The sequence below is a fragment of the Eptatretus burgeri genome, chromosome 11 (genome assembly GCF_056783735.1).
Source record: "Eptatretus burgeri isolate ZD-2024b chromosome 11, Ebu_testis_v1, whole genome shotgun sequence".
Lineage (NCBI taxonomy): Eukaryota > Metazoa > Chordata > Myxini > Myxiniformes > Myxinidae > Eptatretus > Eptatretus burgeri.
The window spans coordinates 858,453-885,215 of record NC_140971.1 but is presented as its reverse complement, the minus strand read 5'-3'; the positions used below and the strand labels follow the sequence as shown (position 1 = coordinate 885,215).

Sequence of the window (26,763 nt, the reverse complement as noted above, 5' to 3'; positions counted from 1 at the left end):
CGACGTCTGGGTCGGGCCTGGGGAGTCATGGATTCACTGGATCATGGGGTGTGGCGCTGCCGGTACCTGTGCGGGAGGACTAAAGTCCGAGTCTACAGGTCCTTGGTACTTCCAGTCTTGCTCTATGGATGCGAGACTTGGACTCTGACCAAGGATCTGAGACGGAGACTTTATTCCTTTGGTACCAGGTCTCTTCGGAGAATCCTTGGCTATCGCTGGTCGGATTTTGTGTCCAACGAGCGGTTGCTGAGAGAGACTCGGATGAGATTTGTTACCTGCATAGTCCGTGAGCGTCAGTTGCGGCTGTATGGACATGTGGCTCGTTTTCCTGACGCTGATCCTGCTCACCAGATTCTCTCAGCGAGGGAGTCTCATGAGTGGAGGAGGCCAGTGGGCCGACCACGTGCCTCGTGGTTGCAGCAGGTTGACCATCATCTCAAGGAGATGGGGATGGGCCTGGCATCTGCCTGGGGGATGGCCAGATGGAGGCCCCTGGAGTACCAGCGGAAAGTGGACGCAGTGACGCGCTGTTCTGGCACATGCTCCCATACCTGACCTGATCCATTGTTTAAAAGCGAGGGAATAATGTACGAAGATATAGCTGACACTATCCCATGTGTATGTGCTTTTACTCGCCAGAGAGGTGGACGAACATCCTCTTTGGGCTCACAGCCATAATAATATAAAGTTTTGCTTTAATCTGTTCGGTAGTTTCAGAGAAGAAGATTTTTTAAAGGTTTTTGTTCAATTCAAAATGGCTGCCAAACCATGTGACCGGTGACATTTTATTTATCACCTTTGTATCCCCGTGGGTAGTCGATGATATTCAAGTTTTGGATCCATTGTTTCAACGGTTTGAGAGAAAAATTTTTTTTCGTTTTTAGCTTCAATCCAACATGGCTGCCAGACCATGTGTCCTCTGACATTGAAAATTTCAATCCATATTCCCCACGGTTATCATATGTATGGTTTCGCTTGATCTGGTAAGCTGTTCTGGAGACGATTTTTATTTATTTATTTATTTATTTACTTTAATCCAATGGTCACCAGACCACATGACCAATGACGTCATAAATTAATTATTCACTCACACTGGGTCGTAGATCAGATGGATGAAGTTTTATTTTTCAGATAAGGATTTAAATTCAACCAATTATGGCTGGAATACCACTTCACTGATGACGTCATCGTTTTCACCCTAAAAACCCACTGCATGGGGGTTTGATGACATGCCAAGTTTCTTTTTTTTCATTGAGTTTCGGAGAAGTTGATGTCCAATTTTTTTTCCCTTTTATCCAATATGGCTGCAATACCCCGTGGCCGATTTCATCAGAGTTATCAATAGAATGTTCTCCATGAGGAGTCCCTCCTATGTTTAAAGCTCCGCATCAATCGGACAAGCTGTTAAAGTGAAAATATATAGACGGAGACACACACAGATACACAGACAGACAGATATGGGTGTTAAAATAGTCTCGCAAGCCCTTCGGGGCGAGACTAATTACGACACTTCATGATGGGCAATTGGAACATACCTTTTATACATTTAGACCCCTAAGACCTTTTAGACCTTTTAAGACCCAATTAGACCACTTAGATCGCTTGACCCTTTAGACTGCTTCGACCCCTTGATCATTTAGACCTTTTAGATCCCTTTAACCCTTTGAGACCCCTTAATACCCTTTTAGAACCCTTGTGTGTATATATATATATACATATATATATACATATATATATATATATATATATATATACATATATATATATATATATATATATATATATATATATATATATATATATATATATATATATATAGTCAAAGCTTGTGGAAGAACTACAACACAGAACGGATCAGGACACAACATAACAAAAGGAACGGCAGAAGGAGAAGGGGGAAATGCCAACAGCAGGGTGGCAGGAAAGAATAGACAGAGATGGACAAATAAGTGATGCAGGTAATGATGAGGGGTGGGGAGAATGCAAGGGGTGGACAAGATGGATACAGAAGCAAAATTTTGTGAGGGGTAAGGGGTGGGTTAACAGGTGTAGAAAAGAATCATGGTTTTGGATAGGGGATGACTTGAGATGGTGTTGACAGTTGTCTTAAAGACCTGGAGGAAAGAATGAGAATGAAGAGAGCATAGAAGTTGGTTCCACAGGTGGGCAAAAAGAGGAACAAATGAATGGAGGTGAGCAGTGGTTCTGGATTTTGTCAGTTTCACTAGGAGGGGGTTGCTGGTGGACAGTGTACATCCTGCAGATCCCTAGGAGGGACAAAGCATGGAGAGGGCAGAGAGTGCATTACCAGAAAGGAGGCAGAACAAGACGGAGAGACCACCAACCTGTCGGCGGTGGTGAAGTGATAAGCCGAATGACGCAGCTTCATCGCAAGAGATTCCAATGATCTTGAATGCCTTGGTTTCCACGGCATCAAGCTAAGCAAGGTGTGAGGCAGGATCACCAGCCCATAGGGGAGAGCAGTATTCCATCAGGCTGTGGATGAAAGCCTTGTCGGTGGATAGAAGTTCAGGTGTGCATGAAGGACTTTGCATGAGGGAGGATGCCGAGTTGGCGTCTGGCTTTGGAGGCCAACTTTGAAATGTGGCTTGTCTAATAAAGCTCATGGCTGAGGGTGAGGGTGAGACCCAAGAGTTTGAGTGATTGAACTTCTTTGAGAGGGTTGTTGATACAGTATATGGGGGGCTTGCTGGATGAACCTACCGGAAACAGATAGTGAGAGTGTGAGATTTGTCAGGATTGAAAGACATATTCCAAGTATTTGACCATTTTTTGATTTTGTCAAGGTCTGAAGGAAGGGAAGATGCTGCTGTCTCTCTCATCAGCAAATGGATAAAGATTATTTTCCAGAGTCAGAGAGATCATTGATGAAGATCAGGAATAGGACTGGGCATAGAACACTGCCTTGGGACACTTCAGTCTTGACAGGGAGAGGAGGAAAAAGGGTTCCGTTGAGAGCCACACATTGGCTACGAGAGGAGAGTAAGTCAGTCATCCAAGAGTGGAGTTGACCTTGGATTCCATCGGCAGACAGCTTGGAGAGTAAACCCAGATTCGACATGTCTCGAAAGCTCGAGATATGTCCAGAGAGCCGGTCCTAATCTCATGTCGGATACTAAGGGTCTCCATCCATTAAAATCCATAAAAAGTATAGTCTGTGTATTGAAAGAAGACTGATAATTATCTGACCAGAAACAAAACACCACCACGGAAACGGAGACTTGAGAAGCAGAGACCGACTGACCGGTGGAAGCGGGAGAAGTAGAACAATTCAAGAGGGGAAACAGAAGTCTAAAGCTTATGAAAGGAATCAGACAAATAAAAAAGAAATCTTCTTCTTCTTTCGGCTGCTCCCGTTAAGGGTCGCCACAGCGGATCATCCGTATGATCCGCATAGTGATTTGGCACATGTTTTACGCCGGATGCCCTTCCTGACGCAACCCTGGTCGCCTCTTACGACACAGGGATATCAAATAAATAAATAAAACAAATAAAAAAGAAATATGATATAGAAAACAATGAACTAGAACCTTGATCTGCCCATAATAAACTCCAAATACAACAGGTAGCAGGAAAAAATTTAAGAAAACGATGATGAGGCCAACAATAGAAGAAATCAAAATAAACAGTTTGAAAATAACCCCAAAAAGTTCTACCGAGAGCTTGGGAAACAGAAACAAAATGTGACAACTCCCCTGAAAAATGAGGACCTCGAAAAATTTGGGAAAGGTATATTTGAAGATGAAAAAGAACAAAACAAAGAAGCAGATTGGATACGACACTTAGAAAATAAAAAGCAACATCTACAGGAAATGCACCCGCTGACTATTGATGAAGAAAAAAATTAGAAAACAACTCACTAAAGCGCAGAACTTCAAATGCCCAGGTCCCGATGGGATTCCAAACAGGAAAGGTGATACACCGACCAGGGCCGTCCCAAGAGTATTTGGTACCCGGGGTGGACCCTTCCTTTGGCAACCCCACCCCACCCTGAGATGAATAATTAAGAAAATTCAATACACAGAAGACATACATCATGTTTGCAAGTAAAATTTCAAGCAGATTACAGTACTGTACCTGAAGTAAGCAAATTGGAAATACGAAAAATGCAGGACATTAAAAATTCAGCAAACAGGTAATACTGCTTGGCATTGATCCTTACTATAATTCATGGACCGGTGTTTGTGGGTTTGTGGGCTTGTTTGTCAGGCTACTCCTCTTACAGTTCTGGGCCAATTCCATCCAGACTTGCTCAATCGAATCAGCGTGAACTCAATTAATGTATAGGGGTGTTTTTATATTTGCTGGTGGTCTTGGGGGTTGATGGGGGGTGGGGAGGGGGTGGACGCAAATTCTCTATATAAATGTGTATCGTATGGTGCCGCTCCAGGTGTGGGAGGGTATTACAAGTCCCCATCATTTACAGTCCAATATTCCTATCCCCACGTTTTCCAATGCTGTGAGGTGTTTTGAATTGTAAGTAGTAGTTATGTTTTTGCTTCATGCATGTAACCCGGGTTATTTATTTTACCTATATGGAGTTGTCACTTGCCTATACACTGCCCAAATAAAGGTACAGTATGTGTCAGAAGAACATGTTACATGCTTGGAACAAGACGCCCATAGGGCGGGTACTCTGCTAGTATAACAAAAACACATCTTCAACCACAGAGAAAACATCACCAGGAAGAATTTTCAAAAAGGTAACAGAAAATCCAATGTCAAGGAATGCCTGGCGATTGCACGACGTCATTTCTGTGGCGATGTTTTTCCTGCCCATTAACTATTTAATGGAGGACATTAACTTTTCAGAAGGCCTGCAAATTCAGTACAGTAATGTAATAACTTTTCAGAATGAAATGGTAAACCCTTAAAGCGCGTCAAGCTACCATCGTGGCTGAGACGTGTATGGTGTATGCAAATGAGTTTAAACTGATGTCAACCCAAAGAGTGAATCATGATCTCTCCTACAATGCATAATGCCCTGGCAACTTATGAAATCTTGCTTCTAATTGGTGGAGAAAGCTGATGACAAGCATTTCGGGGATTGTGCTATTGGGCTTTATATGAGGACACTTGAGAATTAAAAAAAACTGTCAACAGTCCACACTCAGCAACTACGTCAAGCCATCAACATCTACTTCATCCACTGAGGAACCCATGCCAAGCACATCATCAGCTCCGCCTCCTTCTATCTCCTCCTCCCATCAACCACCACTTCCACCACCTCCCGCCCTGTGATGTAATGCTGTGTTCCTCCTCCGTGTTTATGTTTGGTTCCGTGTACGATGATATAATGATGGTTTTAGTTCTGAGTTACTGTCTTTATTATTAAGGTAAATAATAATATTACAATATCACTTGCAACTAAAGCCATCGTTGTATCATCATACTGGTATTTCAACTCTCTCAATGTCACCTCCTCTCTCGGCTGTCGCCCGGGGCGGACCACCATCCCCACACCACCTTTCGTATGCCAGTGACACCGACTGTACATGGCTGATCTAAAACTCTTCACACCGAATAATACGAACTTGACAGACCAACTGAAACTAGTAAAGCAGTACTCGGAGGACATCCGAATGGAGTTTGGTCTTGACAAATGTGCCAAATGCACATTTTTACGAGGAAGAAAAAAAAAATCCAACATCTCAATCGATCAAAGTACAACAAAACACTTCCTCCCACCTGAAACCCACGAATGGAGATAACAACCATCGAGAGAAGCCTTTTGATTTTGTGGTCAGATGTCATCCTGAGGTCAAATTTCCAAAATCATTTTTCATCCAATTGATTTGAAAGTTTAACAGGATTTGCATGTTGAGAAACCAACTATTTTTGAGGTCAAAAGCTCAAAGGTCAATTCAAGATCAAACTTCTAAAATCATCAATTTTCATCCAATTGACTTGAAAATGTAACAGCAATTGCACAGTGTATTATTGAATTGGGAAAGCAACTATATTTGGGGTCAAAAGGTCAAATGTCAACTCAATGTCAAACTTCAAAAATCATCAAATTTCATCTGAAAAATCATCAATTTTCATCTAATTGACTTGAGCTTTGATTAAGATCGTCAATTTTTATCCTCATGAAAAGGACAATTTCATGTATACATGACAACTTTTTTTGTTTCTTGTTTGTTTGTTTGTCTATTTATCTGTCTGTGATCAGGATATCTCAAAAAGCTATGGATGGATTTGGACAAAACTTTGTGGACATGTTGGGTGTGTGACAATGGCAAACTGGTTCGATTTTGATGAAGACCCGGATCCAGATACAGGAATTTTTTAAGTGATTCTTCACCATTGAGAGATGAGGCCAAAATTTATAGATAGCACGATATCTCAAAAAGTTGTGGATGGATTGTAAAAAAAAACTTGGTGGATGAGTTGGGTAAGTGATAATAACAAGCCAATTAGATTTTAGTAAAGGTCTTGATACAGGTCCGGCCTTTCATTGGGATACAACACGTAAACCAGGTGTTGGCTTAGCGGTTAGGGTGGTGGCTTGGGATCCTAAGGTCCTGAGTTCAAGCCACGTTTGCTGCTGAATTAACACCAGGGGGTTGACTCAGCCTGTCATCCTTCCGAGGTCGGCAAAATGAGTACCAGTATAGCAGCCAAAAGGCTGCACACGAAGGGAAGGGGTATTGATGGATTTATTTTAAAATGTGGTATTGGTGTGGTGCAGGCATGATGGGCCGAATGGCCTCCTCCTGTGCAAAATTTCCTTGTAATTCCTTGTAAAAAAAACTGTTCAGCCTGTCGGAGGGAGGTATGCGCTCTACCGATTGCTGTTCTAGTTTTGAGAATTTGTTTTCCTTTAAGTCTGACATGCCCACAATGCAGAATATCTCTCTGTCTTCCTTTCTCTATCTCCCTCCCTCCCTCTCACTGTCCCCCCACCCCTCAAACTGTCCCCCTCTTTCTTCCTCATTCTGTCTCTCTCCCTCTCTCTGTCCCCCTCTCTTTCCCCCTCCATCTCCCTCAATTTACCCTCTCTTTCCCCCTGTCTCTGTCTCCCTCTTTCCGTCTCCGTCTCCGTCTCCGTCTCCGTCTCCGTCTCCGTCTCCGTCTCCGTCTCCGTCTCCGTCTCCGTCTCCGTCTCCGTCTCCGTCTCCGTCTCCCTCTCTCTCTCTCTCTCTCTCTCTCTCTCTCTCTCTCTCTCTCTCTCTCTCTCTCTCTCTCTCTCTCTCTCTCTCTCTCTCTCTCTCGCTCTCTCTCTCTCTCACCCCTATTTATCTCTCTCTCTCTCTTTCCCCTCTTTTTCCAGATGAAGGCCGTGGCAGGAGTTAAAATGGCTTTCCAACTTCAGTGCAGCATCCTTCGAGGGGAGAAAACTGGGGAGAACATGAGATCAGAAAACAGTAATGAGGACATCGTGCGTGGAATGAGTCAGGATGAGCCAAGAAGCTCTATGTGCTCTCATCTCTACACACTCATCCGCAACAACCGCCAGCACCGCAGAGCTTTTCTCCTCTCACTTTTGTCTCTCTTCGATGAATCAAATGTCAGTCTCTCCACAATAATCCGCTACATTGTGCATTTAAAATGTATGTCTGTTAATGTAAAATAACCTCAAATATTAAGGCAAATGTCTGATTAACCAATGGAGAGCAGCCAGCCAATCAATCAATCAATTTGCTGTTTAGCGCTTTTTATTGAGAAGCAAAATATCAAAGTGCATTGCAAAGGAAGAGAAAAGAAAAGTGAATTGAAGAAAAAGCATCTAAGTAGGTGGCATTTGTAAACTTTTGATGAGACTATGCGGTTATTTTTTTTTATTTAAAGGCAGGGAGTTTCATCGTTAAGACCTGTAGACATAATGCCGGATCGCCAAAAGTCTTCATCCTAGAGTGAGGAACTACCAGGAGATCCGAACAGTTTGATTGTAAGTTTCCTCATACGGATGCAACTTGTGATTCGGTGTGAAATGGAGGCACAAACCAATTGATGGTTGGCTTTAAAATGTGCGAAGGAAATGTTAGAATGTATCCGTCAGTATGAATTGGGAGCAAGTGAAGAGTTTGAAAATTTTGAGTGAATTTACACGGCTGTATTCCGAGTCTGGTTGAGGGAGACAGAAAGAGGAAAAAGAAAGGGAGACAGAGGGAGAGGGGAAAAGAGAGGGTAAGGAACTAATCTTGCAGGTGAAGAGTAGTGTCTGTCTGTGTCGTCGAACAAGTACAACGGTGGATGGAAGAAACAGAACATTTATCTAGGCAAGCTAACCATAGTGGGAGCAAGGAGCAACTGGCGTTTTGGTCATGAACACTTCATCACAGCCAAAGGGGGAGACAGAGAGCACTGTGGAATTGAAGTGAAGGATTGTGGGAGCATAATGGGGGAAGGAAATGAAGCAAATTGATGTGTATTTGTGATAGACGTGAATAAACCGAAGTACGCGGAGTTAAATATCATGTTTACACTGGTGAAATTTTTTTCACCATTGCCTTTGTGATGACATCTCACTTCATCAATGTATTTCTACTACAATAATGTTTTAAGTGTGTTGTGTCCTCATGCGATGATTGGAATGTAATCGTGTAATTTTGACACACTTTTTGTCCATCTTTCTCCAGGCTCCATCGCTTTCTCTGCTCCTCTTTGTGGCAGACAATCTAGCTCACTTTCCATATCTGACACAAGAAGAGCCTCTGTTCCTTGTACATCATCTGGATGTACACCTCTCTGTATGTGGTTCTAATCTCCTACAGAGTTTCAGAGAGGTAATACTCTTGTTCGTTCCAGCATCAATGAATCTGTCTTTCCTTGTTCATGCTAACTTGCAATCCTTTATCGACAGCCTCCTCTTTCAATAAAACTTGGCGGCATGTCACCATATTATTATCCAGAGCTTTGTTATGCTATCCCTGAACCATATTAAATGCAGGCCCAAAAATCAAAGATGAGAATGATGATGATGCACATAGCACCACACATACTGATACGTACGTATGAATGCTCTTCCGGGAGTGGGAGTCATGCACATAATCACTCATCCTACCATTCCCCATGCAATACCCCCTAACCCCACATACCATCACTTTGTGCCACACTTGCCGATACACATAAATGAATTTTCTTCCAGAAGTCGGAGTCCTACAATTGATCACTCATTCCTAAAGTCCCTATATACTCGGAGTAGCAATGTGGTGTGTCCCGGAAATTTCTGGTCATGGGGTCAAAGGGTGTAATTTTGTTTCCATCAGTAGTTCATTGAATGAGCACACTGTAGCTCGTCATTATTTTTACATTGACACGATGCTGTGCCATTCGACGCATTAATCGAACAGAGAAGGGTTTAAAAATGTTTCGATTGCCTGCAGATGCTGGAAGGAAAAAAAATTGGAAAAATAAAGTCAGTTGTGGGAGATGTAAACCGACTTCAGGGTGGTTTCTGTGCCAAGTGAGTTGTAGTGCCGTGTGTGTCCATTTATTTGTGGTGCTGTAATTGTATTGTGCAGTAGTTGGCAGTTGACAAATCACAGAGAGAGAGAGAGAGAGAGAGAGAGAGAGAGAGAGAGAGAGAGAGAGAGAGAGAGAGAGAGAGAGAGAGAGAGAGAGAGAGAGAGAGAGAGAGAGAGAGAGAGAGAGAGAGAGAGAGAGAGAGAGAGAGAGAGAGAGAGAGAGAGAGAGAGAGAGAGAGAGAGAGAGAGAGAGAGAGAGAGAGAGAGAGAGAGAGAGAGAGAGAGAGAGAGAGAGAGAGAGAGAGAGAGAGAGAGAGAGAGAGAGAGAGAGAGAGACAAGGCTGGAGAGGTGAGGGTAGAAAACAGAAAGACCACCGACCAACCTGTGGTGAGAGAGTGAGAGGCCCAAAGACTCAGCCTCATCGTGGGAGATGCCAATGATCCTAAATGCCTTGGTTTCCACAGCATGAAGCAGACAAAGGTGGGAGGCAGGAGCACCACCCTAGAGTGGAGAGCAGTACACTCCATCAGTCTGCGGATGAAAGCTTTGTATGTGGTTCAGAGCTCAGGTGTGCCAAAGAAGGATTTTGCATGACACAGGATGCCCAGTCGGCGACTGGCTTTGGAGGAAACTGGCCAGCTTGGAAATGTGGCTTTCCCAGGAGAGATCATGGCAGACTGTGAGACCCAAAAACTTGCATTAAAAGACTTCTTCAAGAGGATTGTTGAGAAAGTAGATGGGGAGGCGGGGTGGTTTCCAGATGGTCCTTTCAGAGAGATATAGTGAGTGTGAGATTTCTCAGGATTGAAAGACATGTTCCAAGTGTTGGACCAGCTTATGATTTCATCCAAATCTGCAGAGAGTGGAGAGGCTGCTGCCTGCTGATCTGAGGGATGAGAGATAGGAGAGCAGAGTGTGGAGTCATTAGAAAGAAGATAAATAGGGTTTTCCAGAGAGTTGGAGAGATCATTGATGAAGATTAGAAAAAGAACAGGGCCCAGAACACTGCGTTGAGAAACTCCAGCCTGGCCAGGAAGAGGAGATGAGAGAATTCCTTTTAGAGCCACGCGTTGTCTGCGACAGGAGATAAAGTCTGCGAGCCATGAGTGGAGATGGCCTTAGATACCATAAGAAGAGAGTTTGGTGAGCAGTCCAGGGTGCCATACCCGATTGAAAGCTCGCGATATGTCGAGCGAGATGGCTCTGATCTCATGTCTGGCATTGAGGACCTCCATCTATTGTTGGGAAAGCAGAACCAGCAAGTCCAGGGTAGAGTGATCTGGTCTGAATCCAAATTGATGATCGGAAATGAGGCCATTGGAGAAGAGGAAGGATTTAATTTCGGAAGCGATGATGGATTCCATAACCTTGCTGATGATTGGGAGAAGGCTGATTGGTCTGTAGTTGCAGGGTTTTGTTTTTGCACCTTTGTTATGGAGAGCGGTAATGTTTGCTGATTTCAAAGCAGATGACCATGAGCAAACGAGAGGGTGAATATAACATAGAGAGGGTGAGCATGAGCAGAAGAGCAGGTTTTTAGAACACGTGGGCTGATGCCGTCCGGACCGATTGCAGAATCTGAGTCGAGGTTTGACTGCAAGCTCTCCACCTTGTCAGGAGAAAAGGACGCAGAGTCCAGGAACAGCTGCGTGCGACTGGGTAAGGTGGGTCCAGAAAACGATTGGTTTGGGACACAAGATTTAGAAGCAAATAGAGTTTAGGTATTCAGCCTTTTCACGTGCGGTATCAGCAGTGTGTTCATTTGAGGTAAGAGATGGGATGGAGGGGGAACATACACCAGAAACAGACTTAACTAGATGCCACCAGGATTTGGAGGAGGGAGATAGGTTTGAGATTTCAGACTTGAGATTAGAAAGATGTTGTTTCCTGGCTCTCCTGAGGGTAAACACACACTTGTTCCGAGCTTTGTGGAAGGAACTGAGATTGCCTCCAGTAGGATTTGTCTTCCATGAGGTGAAGGTAAGTTGTTTCAGGGGAACTGCCTCACCACAAGCTTCAGTGAACCATGGGCAGGAGGAAGGGTATGACAACTGAAGACTGTGCATGAGAGAGAGCAAGTTTCTTTGAAAAAATTTGCAAGATGAGTTTATGTCGGAGAAAGTAGAAATGAGAGACCAGTCGAGAAGTTTGATGGCTGCTTGAAGACTCTGCCAGTCGGCCTGAGTGAAATGCCACACTCGTCGGTGCTGAGGTTGTTCTCTGAGAACAGCCAGAGAGACGTCCACTTTAACAAGCATATGGTCAGATGAACTGATTGGAACAGAATCACAGCAGACATTTGCAGGGAAATTGGTCAAAACGAAATCCAGAAGAGATGGAGTACCATTTACTGAGATACGGGTTGGGAAGTTGACAGATCGTGTAAGTCCCAAAGAGTCGCAGAAGTCACGGTGAGTCACAGAAGTGTAGTATTGCATGCATGTTTTCAGCACATGTGAAGGATTAAATGAATATGCACGTTTCCAGCACAAGCAAATTTGAGGTAACATTTCGGGCATTAGCCCTTCATCATAGGTCGAGTAGATTACACTTTGTTCTTATATTTTTTAAAAAGTATTCCCTTGTTGCAAAATGAACTAAACTCTGACTTCTTACTTGATCATGCATACGGTCGAGTAATGAAAATGAACAGATATGTTCCATGGTTTGGTCATTCAATCCAAAATTCATGGGACGGGGGGGGGGGGGGATCGCCGCTCCCCACTGCCCAAAAATCCAAGTTTACATAGGGTTAAGGAATTGCTTTCCCATTTTTGGGTTGAAGTGAAATGGTGACGCACGCTTCGCTCCACCGTGTGCAGTTCCGTTTATCGGATAATTGTGTGTGCTAGGTATCGTTCATTAAAACGTGAAATGCTTGTGCATCCATCATTGCACCTGAAACTGATTTGCAAGTATTGGGTTTATTACTGCTGTTTTGGGGTAGCTCTTGAGGATGGTGGGAGTGGTGAATGCCACTTTAGCAATGTGCAAATAAAAGTTTTGTTTTGTTATTTTCTGCTATCTTCACCATATCTATCATTCGGTGTCTGAAAAGGGACACAGTTTTGAAGAAGAAGTCGAAGAACAACTAATGGTCTTATGCGGAAATCCTTTGTGCTGCTTTATGTTTATTGTTTTTTAGAAAAAAAATGGTATTATGTGTTTCATCCCGTCATGCTCAAATATGATGGAAAGTGTTCTTTATTGTCTTTTTCCACCTTCCCCCAAGTGCCTTGTACCTCGACGAGCTCTTGTAACTTCTACATTGAAAGAAGGTAAAAGGTGTACTCAAGAAAGCAATAAAGAGGAACAAGAGCTCGAAGGTGAACAAAAAAACGCCGATGGAGAGGAAAAAGAAAAAGAACCAGATATCACTGCTAAAGAAGAAGAAGATGAAAGAGAAGAAGAAGCACCAAGCAAAAAAGAGCAAGAAGAAGAAGAAACACCATCAGAGCGGACAACGGAAAATGCTGAACAAGTTTCAAAGGGAGAAGAAATTATAGAAAAAAAAGACTTTGATGAGAAAAACGATTTTGAAGATGATAATGAGGATGATAATGAGGATGATGATGATGATGATGACGATGATGATGATGAAGATGACGAAGAAGAAGAAAAGTTAATTCGTCGGCTACCAGCATCCGACACACCTTTGCACGTGTTTATGGAATCGTCACAAGGTGTGCTGCTGCTGCTGATGTTAAAGCAGCACCTCAAAATACTGTACGGATTTTCAGACAGGTAAGGTGTCATCACCAGGATGGTGCAGGTTGGCAATGGTGTGAATAATAGGTTAAATGGTGACCCATTATTTTCTCTTCAGAGAATTTTGTTTCTCTTTGGTGTTTTGGTAAAATATCTCCTTTTTCATGTTTATGAGATCCCTGTTTTGAGATATGTTAATTACAAGTGAGGGAATGGTTCACAGTTTCAATGGACACACCTGGTATCCTGGCATAGTATCCAGAGAACCACGGCATAGTTTACCACATGATAAAGCATGAGCCAGGGAAAACCGCAATGCTGATTGTGCAAACAGGAAACCAACATTACAAACTAACCATTTATACTACTGAAACACAGTCGGTCATGGTCTCGCTTACATGACAAACGAACCATTTATACTATTTAACCACAGTCGGTTATTGTCTCCCTTACATCACAAACGAACCATTTATAATATTTAACCACAGTCAGTGATTGTCTACCTTACATTACAAACGAATCATTTATACTATTTAACCAGTCAGTGATTGTCTCCCATACATTACAAACAAACCATTTTGAATATTTAACCCCAGTCGATTATTGTCTCCCTTACATGACAAACTAACAATTTATAGTACGAGTGCGTGCCCGTACGTGCGTGGCCATACGTGCGTGGCCTTACGTGCAAAAAATTAAAATAACTTTCAAACCGCGTGCCAGAAACAACAACCACACAGGCCGTTCCTTCGCTCTCGCGTGCCCGTACGTGCGTGGCCGTACGTGCAAAAAAAAAAACTTCAAAAAAACTTTCAAACCTCGTGCCAGAAACAACAACCACACAGGCTGTTCCTTCGCTCTCGCATGCCTGTACGTGCATGGCCGTACGTGCAAAAAAAAAAAAAAACTTTCAAACCGTGTGCCAGAAACAACAACCACACAGGCCATTCCTTCGCTCTCACATGCCTGCACGTGCATGGTCATACGTGCGTGGCCATACGTGCAAAAAAAAAAAAACTTTCAAACAACCACACAGGCCGTAAACGGCTCTCGTAAACGTTCCTTCCTTCGCTCTCGTAAACGACGACTGGATTGGGGCATTATGTTTATAAATGCGCATAAGAAATCCAGAAATTATTAGAATACAGTAAGTCATCACTATCCGGAAGTCCGTACGTTGTAACCTGTAATGGGGAACGCGCTCTAACTTGGCCATAACTTGGGAACCACGTGTCCGATTCATTTCAAACCTTTTGAAAGGCAAACAAACAGAGATTGCTGGAATTATAGATAGATAGAAGATAGATACTGTGGGTGCAAAACGCCAAGCAATGTGTCCTGTCATTGGTAACTAAGGCGCCCTTTCCCTATCGGCCACTCCTACGCAGCAACGTGTCCTGTCATTGGTTCGGTAAATAAATGGCCATAACTTGGGAACCACTTGTCCAATTAATATCAAACCTTAAAAAGGCACATATTCAGGTCCCCAGCAATATACCTGGCAAGTTTAAATTAGATCGGACCAGTGGTTGTCGAGAAAAAGCGGTCACAGACAGACACACACACAGACACACAGAGATTGCTGGAATTATAGATTGATTTAACCACAGTCGGTTATTGTCTCCCTTATATTACAAACTAACTATTTATTATATTTAACCACAGTCGGTTATTGTCTCCTGATATTACAAACTATCCATTTATAATATTAACCACAGTCCTTTATTGTTTCTCTTATATTACAAACTAACCATTTATTATATTTAACCACTGTCGGTTATTGTCTCCTTATATTACAAACTAACCATTTATAATATTTAACCACAGTCGGTTATTGTCTCAAACGAATTGTCTTCCTTATGTTACAAACGAACAATTTATAATATATAACCACAGTCGGTTATTGTCTTCCTTATATTACAAACTAACAATTTATAATATTTAACCACAGTCAGTTATTGTCTCCTGATATTACAAACTATCCATTTATAATATAAACCACAGTCGGTTATTGTCTCCTTATATTACAAACTAACCATTTATAATATTTAACCACAGTCAGTTATTGTCTCAAACTTATTGTCTCCCTTACATTACAAACTAACCATTTATACAATTGAACCACAGTCGGTTATTGTCTCCTTATATTACAAACTAACCATTTATAATATTTAACCACAGTTTGTTATTGTCTCCCTTACATTACAAACTAACCATTTATAATATTTAACCCCAGTCGGTTATTGTCTCCCTTATATTACAAACTAACCATTTATAATATTTAACCACAGTTGGTTATTGTCTCCTTATATTACAAACGAACCATTTATAATATTTAATCACAGTCGGTTGTTGTCTCCTTACATTACAAACTAACCATTTATAATATTGTGACGTCCACGGGACTTGAACAGTCCCGCCAACGTAGAATGAGCCGAAATGATGGAGGCGGTTTATTTATTTATAACCCAAAGATGGCGGTTTCAATCGCTCTACCGCAAACGGGACGAGGAAGGTGGCACGAGTCGCTTTTCACTGAGTTAATGATGTTTATTTCTCTAACCAGAAATAACAAGACTCGGCAAGAGGAGGGATCCGGGGCGATTCGACGGGATGGTGGTGTGGGTTTGGGCGTGGGGAAAACACAGACAATTCCAATGAATATACAAATCTCAAACCCTCTAAGGCGCCAGGTACACACACACACACACACACACACAAAACGTAGCTGGTCCTGGTGGTCAGGCTGGCCCGTGGTGCGGACGCAACAGTCCCTGGATTGGTGCCGGACGAGCTGGCGTTGCGCTCGTCAGGGGCAGGAGACACCGTGGTACTGTCGACCTCCTGGTGTCGGCCCAAGTCCGCTCACAGCCGCCAGGGAACCAGTTCTGGTGCCAAGTTGCGAGCAGGAGAGGGAGGCAGGTCCGCCCGCCGTTCGACCCCGTACTCAGAGCCAGCAGAACCCCAGAGCCAACCGAGCTGAGGCACGAAGCACAGCAGGGCCTCGAGACACGATGAAAACCAGGATCGAATCAGCGCAACAACACAGCACGCTCCCAGCACAACAACCTCCACCAAAACGGTTTTTCTGTACCGATCTTCTTCCTCCTCGCCTTTTCCCCGAACAGAGCCTTTTTATCCTCGCGTCCTCGTCACTTCCAATCGAGCCGTTCCATTGGCCCTCCTCCGTCGCCCTCCGCCAATCGTGATCACGGGCGGAGCCATCCGCAGCACTGTCCTGTGACGTCACGGCAAGCCTCCAGGGAATACTAAAAGGGGTTTACGCAGACACACTTACTCTAACCCGTTTCCCTAACTAATTACGCGACAATTACCATTTCCCCCTTGAAGAAATGGACATTTACTAGACAACTTATCACCACTGAATTGCTACTTATTACATCGAGATCCTGGTACACTTGAACAGCATGGCATACCTAATTAAACATCCTAATTACCCTTTGAATGCATACCCCCCCTCAAACGTAACACTGCCCCCTCCTCTGGTACCGCAGCTCCTGCAAGGTATATCACAGGCGCTACCATACCAGCCTTAACACTTACTGACTCACACCTAATTAACCTAACAAAATAAAGTAGGAGGGGCAATGGGCAGCGAGCCGCAGCTAGCTTACCTATCCTGCTTAATGTACTACCCCCTTATGGCCTTATCCTCACCTAAACAATCATTCATTTTTTTTTTTTAATTTTATCACATGAAAGCACTGAACGAAGTTGCACTCCATCCTCTGGATCATCGCTCTTGCCCAACACTCTTCCAGTGATCTGGGGAGGAGAAACAAAAGGTTCCACAAAAAAACACAACACTTATACTTTACATTCCTACTCTAAGCCTTAACGACACTATTCACGGGATATTTACACTTGACCGCGTCCCCCAGTGGATGCTAATAAACCCAGCGTTACCTGGGGAGCCAATTTTCAAATTTGCTCGCCCCAAAACTATGCGGACATCATGCCCTTGCTGCACATGTCAAGTTGTGCGGGATCGAGTGGGACTCACACATCTTCACAACACTCACACCAGTGTCATCATCACATTTCTAGGTCATGGTCCCCATTTTAATGATGCAGGCTGGATCCCGTCATGGCCGTGGGGTGGGTTACCACAAGATGATGGGGGCATCTCAGGTGCAACCATGCCCACAGGTAGGCTTTAGTCCAACCCGGACGTTTCTCCGCCCCGCTCCCTTTGATTCCCACCCCCCTGGTAGCCATCAGCTCTAACCCCGTACAACATACTGGAAGGGGTCTCACTGGCTCCTCTGGCCTTCCTGGGTCGCCAAGGTCCTACCCGCCTTGGTCGCCCAACCAGACCCTCTCCCAGTTGCCTCCAGACACTGTCACCATTAGCCACCAGGGGTGAATCACCTTGAAGGGGGTCGCAATTCCCACTCACAGTGAGCTTCAGCAATCGCTGCGAACAAGCACATCATCCCCACCCACAAAACCCACATGACTCCCCCACCCCATCGGCCTTACATGTGACACCTGCATTTCTAACACTTCACCGACCATGACCTTCCCTGTTACCACACCATGTCCAATAAAAAGTCAACGTGTGCACCATACATTTCACTTCTTAACTTGAAACAACTCACACAGCACTTTTCCTCACCCGATCCACGCACCAGCCATTGGACAGCCACTCGTGCCCGCTTTGTTACCAATTACCCACTGTCCCTATTGTCACTCTAAAACCCAGCAGAACTTACAAACCCATGCCAATTTTCCCACAATTCACTATTTTCACCAAGGGAGGGCACTTCGCCACAATCTCACCAGCCAAGCATGGCCCTGTATGCTCAGCCCGATCTAGTTTCCCCGACCCCCGACAGTGATCTCCGGACTCGACCTATGTAAGGGCACCTCGGATAGACCTGGCGGTTCAGCAGGAGGATTCATCCTCTCTGGGCTTGAAAGTCTATTGGAGGGTCTCTCCATCGCCGGGTACCGGCAATATCGTTGCATGTGTCCTCTTCGCCCACACCGGAAACAACTCCCCATAAAAGGCCCCCGTGGGTATCTGTGTAATGTCTCTTCCGGTTCCGGACCCCCTCGGCCATAATCGAATTGCTCTATTGGCTGGGCTGGACTCCGCCGCTGTGGCGCACCTACTGCCGAATTACCCTTTATCAAACTTGACAGTTTCTGGCAAATTTCCTGTAACATTTGGGTAATGCCATTTTCTCCCAGCCCCCCTCCCTGATCCCGAATCTCCGCCTGTCGGATCGTCACCGATGGCCTCTCGGGCACCCGACCCAGCCGACTCCACGAGGCCAGCCTGGCTGCGCACTCGGCCGCTCGGTGCACGGTGGGTGGATCCTGTAACTCCACTAGCGCTCGGACCTCAGGGTCAGGAAGAGCAGCTAAAAATTTCTCTAGTGCCAGTCTGTCCCATGCCTCCACTGTAAGGTCCCGATACGCGATCCTGACTGATTGGTAAATGTCCTGTGCCAGCTCCTGCACTGTCTCACCCGGCTTTAATCTGCGGTGCTGGAGCTGGGCCCGCACCAGATCACAGTTCGCTGCGAACCCAAACCGACGGCTCAACGCCTCGCAAATGTGGGAGCTGGTCAACATCCCCTCCGCGATCACATTTAACACATCTGCGGCTGGTCCCCGCAACGTTGCCACCAAATTCCCTGTACGTTCCCGCTCATTCCACCCGTTTAGTCGGGAAATACACTCAAATTGCGTCAGAAAAGCTTCAAGGCTCCCTGACCCGTCAAAATTTACCAGGGGGATCACTTTTACGGTGGCCCGCTTCTCAGTTTCTCCCTTGTCCGAATCCAGCCCAGGGATCAAACACCCTTGTGGCTGCGTATCCAATTTCGGAGCCCACTGTGGCCAAAGATGTTTTGTGGTGAGGGTCTCATGGGTCAATTTTGCCTCCTGTTCCAAACGTTGAATGGACTGATTCACCTCTTCCCGCAGGATCTTCTGGGCCCGCACAACCTCCTCCAAGGCTCCGTCGCGAGTTTGTAGCTGCTCCTCAACCAACCCGGACACTCTACTTACAAAAGACGGCTCTACCAGGCCTTTATCCAAGACTTCATCTTGGCTCATAATTTTATCTTGTTCGTCCAAACGAGCCTCCAATCCTTTTACCTCCTCCGCCAAATTCATCCCTTGCTTCCTCAGCTCTCCCCACTCTTCTACTTGCAGCTGCATACGAGCATCCACACAGGCACGATGACGTTCCAGGCTTTCATCCACTTTATCAACCCGAATGTTCGCTGCATCAATTTTATCTACCAATTTTTTTCGCATATTTTCCCCCTCCAATGTAATTTCTACCTTTGTTTCCTCCAATATATCCTCGAATTTACTTTGTATTTCCCCCAATTGAACATCCACACACTCCTGCATCTCAGTTTTCATTTTCTCCATCTTTTCCCCCAATTCATCCCTCATTAAATCAATCCGTGCACCCAACTGTGCCCCCATTACCCCCAATTGATCTGTCATTTCTGCCATTTGTGCCGTCATGTCTGCCCTCTGTGCCGTCATTTCTGCTCTCTGTGTCACGAATTGATTTGCCATTTTTGCCGTCATGTCCCCTATTAAACGTTCCAACATTGTCTGGATCGACATCGCGCCGGTTTCCGGCGCTGCCGGCTCCATTCTGAGTCCACGCTCGGAATGGGGGAGGTTTCGATCCGACCCCCGTCTCTCCCTTCTTCCCCCGACTCGCTGCGAGACACGTGGCCTTCCTCCTCAAACATCTGCACATCCGCCATGGTGCAGAAGTCCCGTTTGCCGCCAATTAATTTTAATTTGAAAACTCCCGCCAAAATTTCCCCGCGCTTTTCTGTAGTAATTTTATATTCCAATCCATGGCGAGATTTCAGTTCTGGTATATTCTCCCGACACCGAATATAATTTAGAGGGGTTCGAACATCCCACTCCTGACACCAATGTGACGTTCACGGGACTTGAACAGTCCCGCCAACGTAGAATGAGCCGAAACGATGGAGGCGGTTTATTTATTTATAACCCAAAGATGGCGGTTTCAATCGCTCTACCGCAAACGGGACGAGGAAGGTGGCACGAGTCGCTTTTCACTGAGTTAATGATGTTTATTTCTCTAACCAGAAATAACAAGACTCGGCAAGAGGAGGGATCCGGGGCGATTCGACGGGATGGTGGTGTGGGTTCGGGCGTGGGGAAAACATAGACAATTCCAATGAATATACAAATCTCAAACCCTCTAAGGTGCCAGGTACACACACACACACACACACACACACACACACACACACACACACACACACACACACACACACACACACACACACACACAACGTAGCTGGTCCTAGTGGTCAGGCTGGCCCGTGGTGCGGACGCAACAGTCCCTGGATTGACGCCGGACGAGCTGGCGTTGCGCTCGTCAGGGGCAGGAGACACCGTGGTACTGTCGACCTCCTGGTGTCGGCCCAAGTCCGCTCACAGCCGCCAGGGAACCAGTTCTGGTGCCAAGTTGCGAGCAGGAGGGGGAGGCAGGTCCACCCGCCGTTCGACCCCGTACTCAGAGCCAGCAGAACCCCAGAGCCAACCGAGCTGAGGCACGAAGCACAGCAGGGCCTCGAGATACGATGAAAACCAGGATCGAATCAGCGCAACAATACAGCACGCTCCCAGCACAACAACCTCCACCAAAACGGTTTTTCTGTACCGATCTTCTTCCTCTTCGCCTTTTCCCCGAACAGAGCCTTTTTATCCTCGCGTCCTCGTCACTTCCAATCGAGCCATTCCATTGGCCCTCCGCCGTCGCCCTCCGCCAATCGTGATCACGGGGCGGAGCCATCCGCAGCACTGTCCTGTGACGTCACGGCAAGCCTCCAGGGAATACTAAAAGGGGTTTACGCAGACACACTTACCCTAACCCGTTTCCCGAACTAATTACGCGACAATTACCATTTCCCCCTTGAAGAAATGGACATTTACTAGACAACTTATCACCACTGAATTGCTACTTATTACATCGAGATCCTGGTACACTCGAACAGCATGGCATACCTAATTAAACATCCTAATTACCCTTTGAATGCATACCCCCCCTCAAACGTAACAATATTTAACCCCAGTCGGTTATTGTCTCCCTTTTATTACAAACCTACCATTTTTAATATTTAACCACAGTCGGTTATTGTCTCCTTATATTACAAACTAACCATTTATAATATTTAACCACAGTCGGTTATTGTCTCCTTATATTACAAACTAACCATTTATAATATTTAACTACAGTCGGTTATTGTCTCCTTATATTACAATAACTATTTTTAATATTTAACCACAGTCTGTTATTATCTCCTTGTATTACAATAACCATTTATACTATTTAACCACAGTCGGTTATTGTCTCCCTTATATTACAAACTAACCATTTTTAATATTTAACCACAGTCAGTTATTGTCTCCCTTACATTACAAACTAACCATTTATAATATTTAACCATAGTCGGTTATTGTCTCATATTTCAATTACCATTTATACTATTTAACCACAGTCGGTTATGGTTAATTACCTTGTGCACAGACTATTCATTTGGTATTTTCAGTGCTTTTGATGTTGAAATGAAAGTTGTAAGTTAATGTTTCCCTGTTATTAGTGTTATTTTAATTTGTTACTTGTTTTTGTTTAAATTCTCAAACATTCAAAAGTAAATGATGATTCGTTGTGAGAATGAGAAGAATAAAAATTACATTTTTATTGTTCTCATTCTCACTTGCTTCCTCCTCTATATCTCTCCTCTTTTTGTCCACTCATCATGCACCTCACCCTCCCTCCTTCCTCTTTCTCACTTTTATCATTATCTTTCTCCATTTCACCAGTAAAATTCAGCGCTACTCACCTACAGAATCAGCCAAGGTTTACGATAAAACTGTCACTCGTAAGCAAGGTACGAGATTCCATCCACAGCAGACGCTGGACTTCCAAAATACCCTGTGCACGACCAATCCTTCCCACCAGTCTGTGAAGAATGAACAACAAGCAGGTTCAGGTTCATCGGCGTTTCGTCGACGCGTTGTTCGACAGTTTTTGGACGTAAGTACCGTTAGGAAAATGGGGTTTGATTGAAATACTTTTCATTGATTGCCATATGCTGTGGGAATGAGTTTTTGATGCATTGTTGTTTCTCTAAAGTTAATAATCCTGACCTTTGCTGGATGAGTGTATAAGGTAAAGAATGTTTGTGTAGTTTGGGGTTGTTGAATAATTTTCAAAGTTATCTGTACAATTGAACATTTATTTAACAAATAACATAAACAAACACTCATATGCATATGGAGTGATCTGAATACTGACTTGCTCCAGATCTCTGCCATGCATGGAGAATCTTAGTTCTAATATAGTGTTCAGTAAGGCACAGGTTTTTTTTTTAATCATTTTCAAGCACTGGCGCCACCTTGTCTGGTCTTGGTATTTCCAGGTGGGCTCATCTTCAACCTCCCTGCAGTCGCCAGCTTGATTTGGTTGTAGAATTGTGGCATATATTTCAATCCCATATGTGTATGTTCTCTTTCGGCACGGAATGACGCTCAGAATGATAGAATGACGTCAAACACAACTCTTTTGGGTATTATGATAAATTTTGAGAGTATGTAGGTCAAAAGTCAGTCTGCTTCCAACAGACTGGGGAAACATACTATCTTGAAGCAATTTAGAGCTTCGTGAATACATCTGGACTTTACTTAGAACCACATTCCAGTTGTACTGAAATCATATTCCCCATCCAGCTTGCTCGTGCTTCATTTTATCATGTCATAAAATCCTTGAACATATATTTAAATAATAGGAAATACTGAATCTGTCTTACTGGGAGGTCAACCAGCCATCACAGTTTTACTGGTCAGGTGATCCTTCCATACAAAGAAAAGATATAAATATGTTAATAGATACATGTTTAAGCATATAAAATCATATCATATTTGAGTACATTTTCTATTTCAGGTTTAATACATTTATTTTAATATCAAGTTTTAATCATCAACATTTTTAGCTTGCTTGTTTGAAGAACAGAGAGCTATAGCGATACCCCCGGCGTCAGCGTCAGCGTGAGCGTGAAAATGTTAAAGTTTTTGGTGCAAGTTATTTCCTTTCTAATGTTTTTATCTACCACACTATTTTTTTACTGATTACAATATACAAATACATATATTGCTTTGAAATGATTTGGATCAGACTTCACTGCAATGCTTTATAAAAAATATTATTGGACTAGTCTTTTAAAAACGATAAATGTATAAACAGGCGAGCATTGGGTGGCTTTGACACCAACTCTCTGGTATTATTTGTTTTATCACCCTCAAACCCATTATGCTAATTTTTGTTGGAGAAATTGCATCTACATTGTTAACGTTGAGTTACATTGAAACAAGCATACAGGAATGTGGAAGGTGAACTCGTGCAAACATGAAATAGGTTAAAAACAAGATAAAGCACGCCAAACTCACATTCGTTTCCATGGTAACCACATTCCCAGAGCATACCATGAGAATGATGAGGTAACTTTGTGAGGCCTCATATTCAGAACACTGCCTGAAGTACTGCTAAATGAACCAATTGGTCAGGTTTCCCGTAAGGAACCTGGCGAATGGACCTCATTTTCCCCTAATGTACCTCATTTGCCTCTCATAGGCAAAGCAATTGCAAATCATTGGCCTGAGGCTCTGAAAGTTCTGAAAACTGTGTGTTTTGGGCACAAAAGGTAATGGGGGCAAATAACGGGAATTGGGAGGTTGGAGAGATGGATTGATTAGAGAGATCAGTGTGACAAGGATATTGTTATTGGATCAGTGGGTCTCGTGAGGACCCATGGTGAGACCATTTGGTGCTGTGTGAGTGCAACAAATCATTGAGCAAGTTCACATCACCTGTTCCCAAAATGATGGCTGTAATCGGGGCCACGTTGTTGTGGCACTTGTGATGCATTGCAGTGGCAAAAGTGTTCGAGCAAATGTTGTTAACATGCCTGGTGTTGGCTTAATGGTTAGGGTGGCGGGCTTGGTCTCCTTGGGTTCTGAGTTCAAATCCCGCTTGGCAATTGAATTAATACCAGGTGGGATTGACTCTGCCTGTTATCCTTCCAAGGTTGGCAAAATGAGTACCAGCTTGCTGGGATGATTGAGCCATTTGAGAATTCTGTGTCTGAGTGGTGACCCGCCCAGGATTGTGCTCAATAGCCGAGGAGACTGCTTCGGCAGCACCAACACTCTGCACAGAGAATGGTCCCAACGGATGGAAATGTTGTTCACGGTGCAAGCCTCAAATATAATTATGGTTTTTTTCATGGCGTCACTGAGTGTAAGACCGAAGGTGAGGCTGTGCCTTTTGCCAATGCCTACTGGTGAGCACATGTTCACCAAGAAGGAATGCCACCTCCACCTTCCTGCTCTGTGCAGTCGCCAAAGCCTATGAACACCTGGACATAATGCTGTGCCACAACAGTGTGCCTAGAGCTTAACACTGATCATCTCCCGACGACACTCAGACACATTACCTTTGCTTTCCTTCAGACATAGCCATTTCCATAACCACCAGGTGCAGCACCTGTTACACAATGGGTGTTACCAACCATCCCCAAAGCCCTTCCAGACTCTTTTGAAGCCAGCTGGCTTAAATCAGTTACGCCATCTGCTCTTTTTCTTCTACTACTTCCTTTGTATGCGGCACGTGGCTGCGGATAACATCATTTGCTTGGGGCATGGTTATGGTGTTCTGCAGAAGCTGGGTGATGTTCGATCTGAACTCTATTGCTAAGGTATCTCAGCTCATACTATTAATGTGCAAAGAAATGGCGGAGTCGAACCTCATGTAAGAAATAGTCAGTCTATTTTCACCGTTTCCATTCAATGGCTCATTCATACACTTATTCATCACATCACATGGTACATGGATATCATCAATCTCAAACAATGAACTTCAATTGTCATTAAACATTGAGTATTCTTCCCATACAAAAGGAGTAATCAATGTTTCATTGAGGTTACTCTTGCCATCAGGTAATTTTGATGGAACCAGGAATGAATAACATAAAGCAAAGGAGAAGACTAACCCATTTAGTAATGTGTGAATTGCTTCCTTCCAGGCGGCCTCTCTGTGCTCGGCCATATTGTGTTGAATTGTGATCAAACCGGCAACGCTTCACGACAGCTGTAGGAACGTCGTTCCTCACGTACAACTTGTTAGGACGCACAGAGTCCCACAATGGAGGGTATACTATCTCCTCTTCAAGAATGCATCCTCTGTGGAGAATGTCATTCACAGTCGAGTGGTGGAGGAATTTGAAGTTCTTTCATTCGTCAAGGACCAAATCTTCAAACCAGTCCTAAAAATTAATTGACAAGCCATTTTGAGGTAGAATTGTGTGTACTATATCGCAGTTTCTCGATGATTTTGACCTGCTGGGTCTGAAAATGCTGTGTACCAAGATGGATTTTAACTTTTGACCCTCAAAATTGCAAAAAAACGAAATGGCGGTCTTTATCTGCTTTGAACCTACAAGAGCGCCGGGGGGCTAGCTCCCCATTCAACCTCGCTTGTCTTTCTCCAACATTTTCCTTACTGCAACGTCATATTCAAATCTGTCTTGGCTGCACTTAGTAAATATCCTACCTTGACATCATTTCTTTATATATTTACAGGTGATCTTCAGCTAATAAGTAACAATGGAAGCCACATCTAGTCTCAAGAGGCCGACGTGTGTCGTATTCTCCACTAGCAACTACAACCCATCACTTCACTGACGTGGATATTAAGGGGGGAGAGGAGAGAGAGGAGGGAGGGGAGAGAGAGAGGAAAGAGGGGAGAGGATGGAGGGAGGGGAGAGTAAGCCATCAAGGGGAAAGAGCAAAGAAGGTGGGGGGGGAGAGTGACGCCTCGCCAAATGTTGCTTTTCACTGCAGGGAGGAGGGGGTGAGAGAGAGAGAGAGAGAGAGAGAGAGAAAGAGAGAGAGAGAGAGAGAGAGAGAGAGAGAGAGAGAGAGAGAGAGAGAGAGAGAGAGAGAGAGAGATATATATATATATATATATATATATATATATATATATATATATATATATATATATATATATGATATATATGATATATTATGCTTAATGACCAAACACAAAAAAAAAACATTTTCAGAACAGCTGTACACATAATAACACAACAGAGTTTATTATGTAATCTGCTGGCACATCTGCAAAAACTTTGATGTCCCAGTTCCAGAGAATTTGTGGGAACATGAACCAAAAGCAATCACTGAAAACATGTAATTACCTCCCGCTCACATATGACCTAATGATCCCATTGAGCGTGAACATCGAAAACAAAGCGTTGCAACCAGATATCATACTGAGATACAAAAAAAGAGAAGACATTGCAAAGTGAGGTGTTAATACCAGTGATTATGGACTAACGTTGCATAATTTAAGAAAATAACCAAATACCAAGACCTCAAGAATGAAGTGAATAGATCTTGGAAGCAGAAGAATGCCAAAGTTGTACCAGTGATAGTTTGGATGACAGGAATGATGACAAAGAACCTCACAGATATATTAAACACAACCGCTGGGAATGTCACTACAAACTTACTACAGTTGGAAGC

At 44.0% G+C, this 26,763-nt stretch overlaps 1 protein-coding gene across 2 annotated transcripts in view; it reads left to right on the top strand.

Moving 5' to 3' along the window:
• The window catches only part of LOC147016268 (nipped-B-like protein A), a 263,933-nt gene that overhangs the window by 182,026 nt on the left and 55,144 nt on the right, over positions 1 to 26,763 (top strand). For both annotated transcript variants that reach the window (XM_085844842.1, XM_085844843.1), the window contains exons 37-40: positions 7,295 to 7,531; positions 8,604 to 8,750; positions 12,665 to 13,176; positions 22,003 to 22,216. In XM_085844842.1, the coding sequence (XP_085700968.1) occupies positions 7,295 to 7,531; positions 8,604 to 8,750; positions 12,665 to 13,176; positions 22,003 to 22,216 (1,110 nt within the window). The remainder of the gene's footprint in view (positions 1 to 7,294; positions 7,532 to 8,603; positions 8,751 to 12,664; positions 13,177 to 22,002; positions 22,217 to 26,763) is intronic.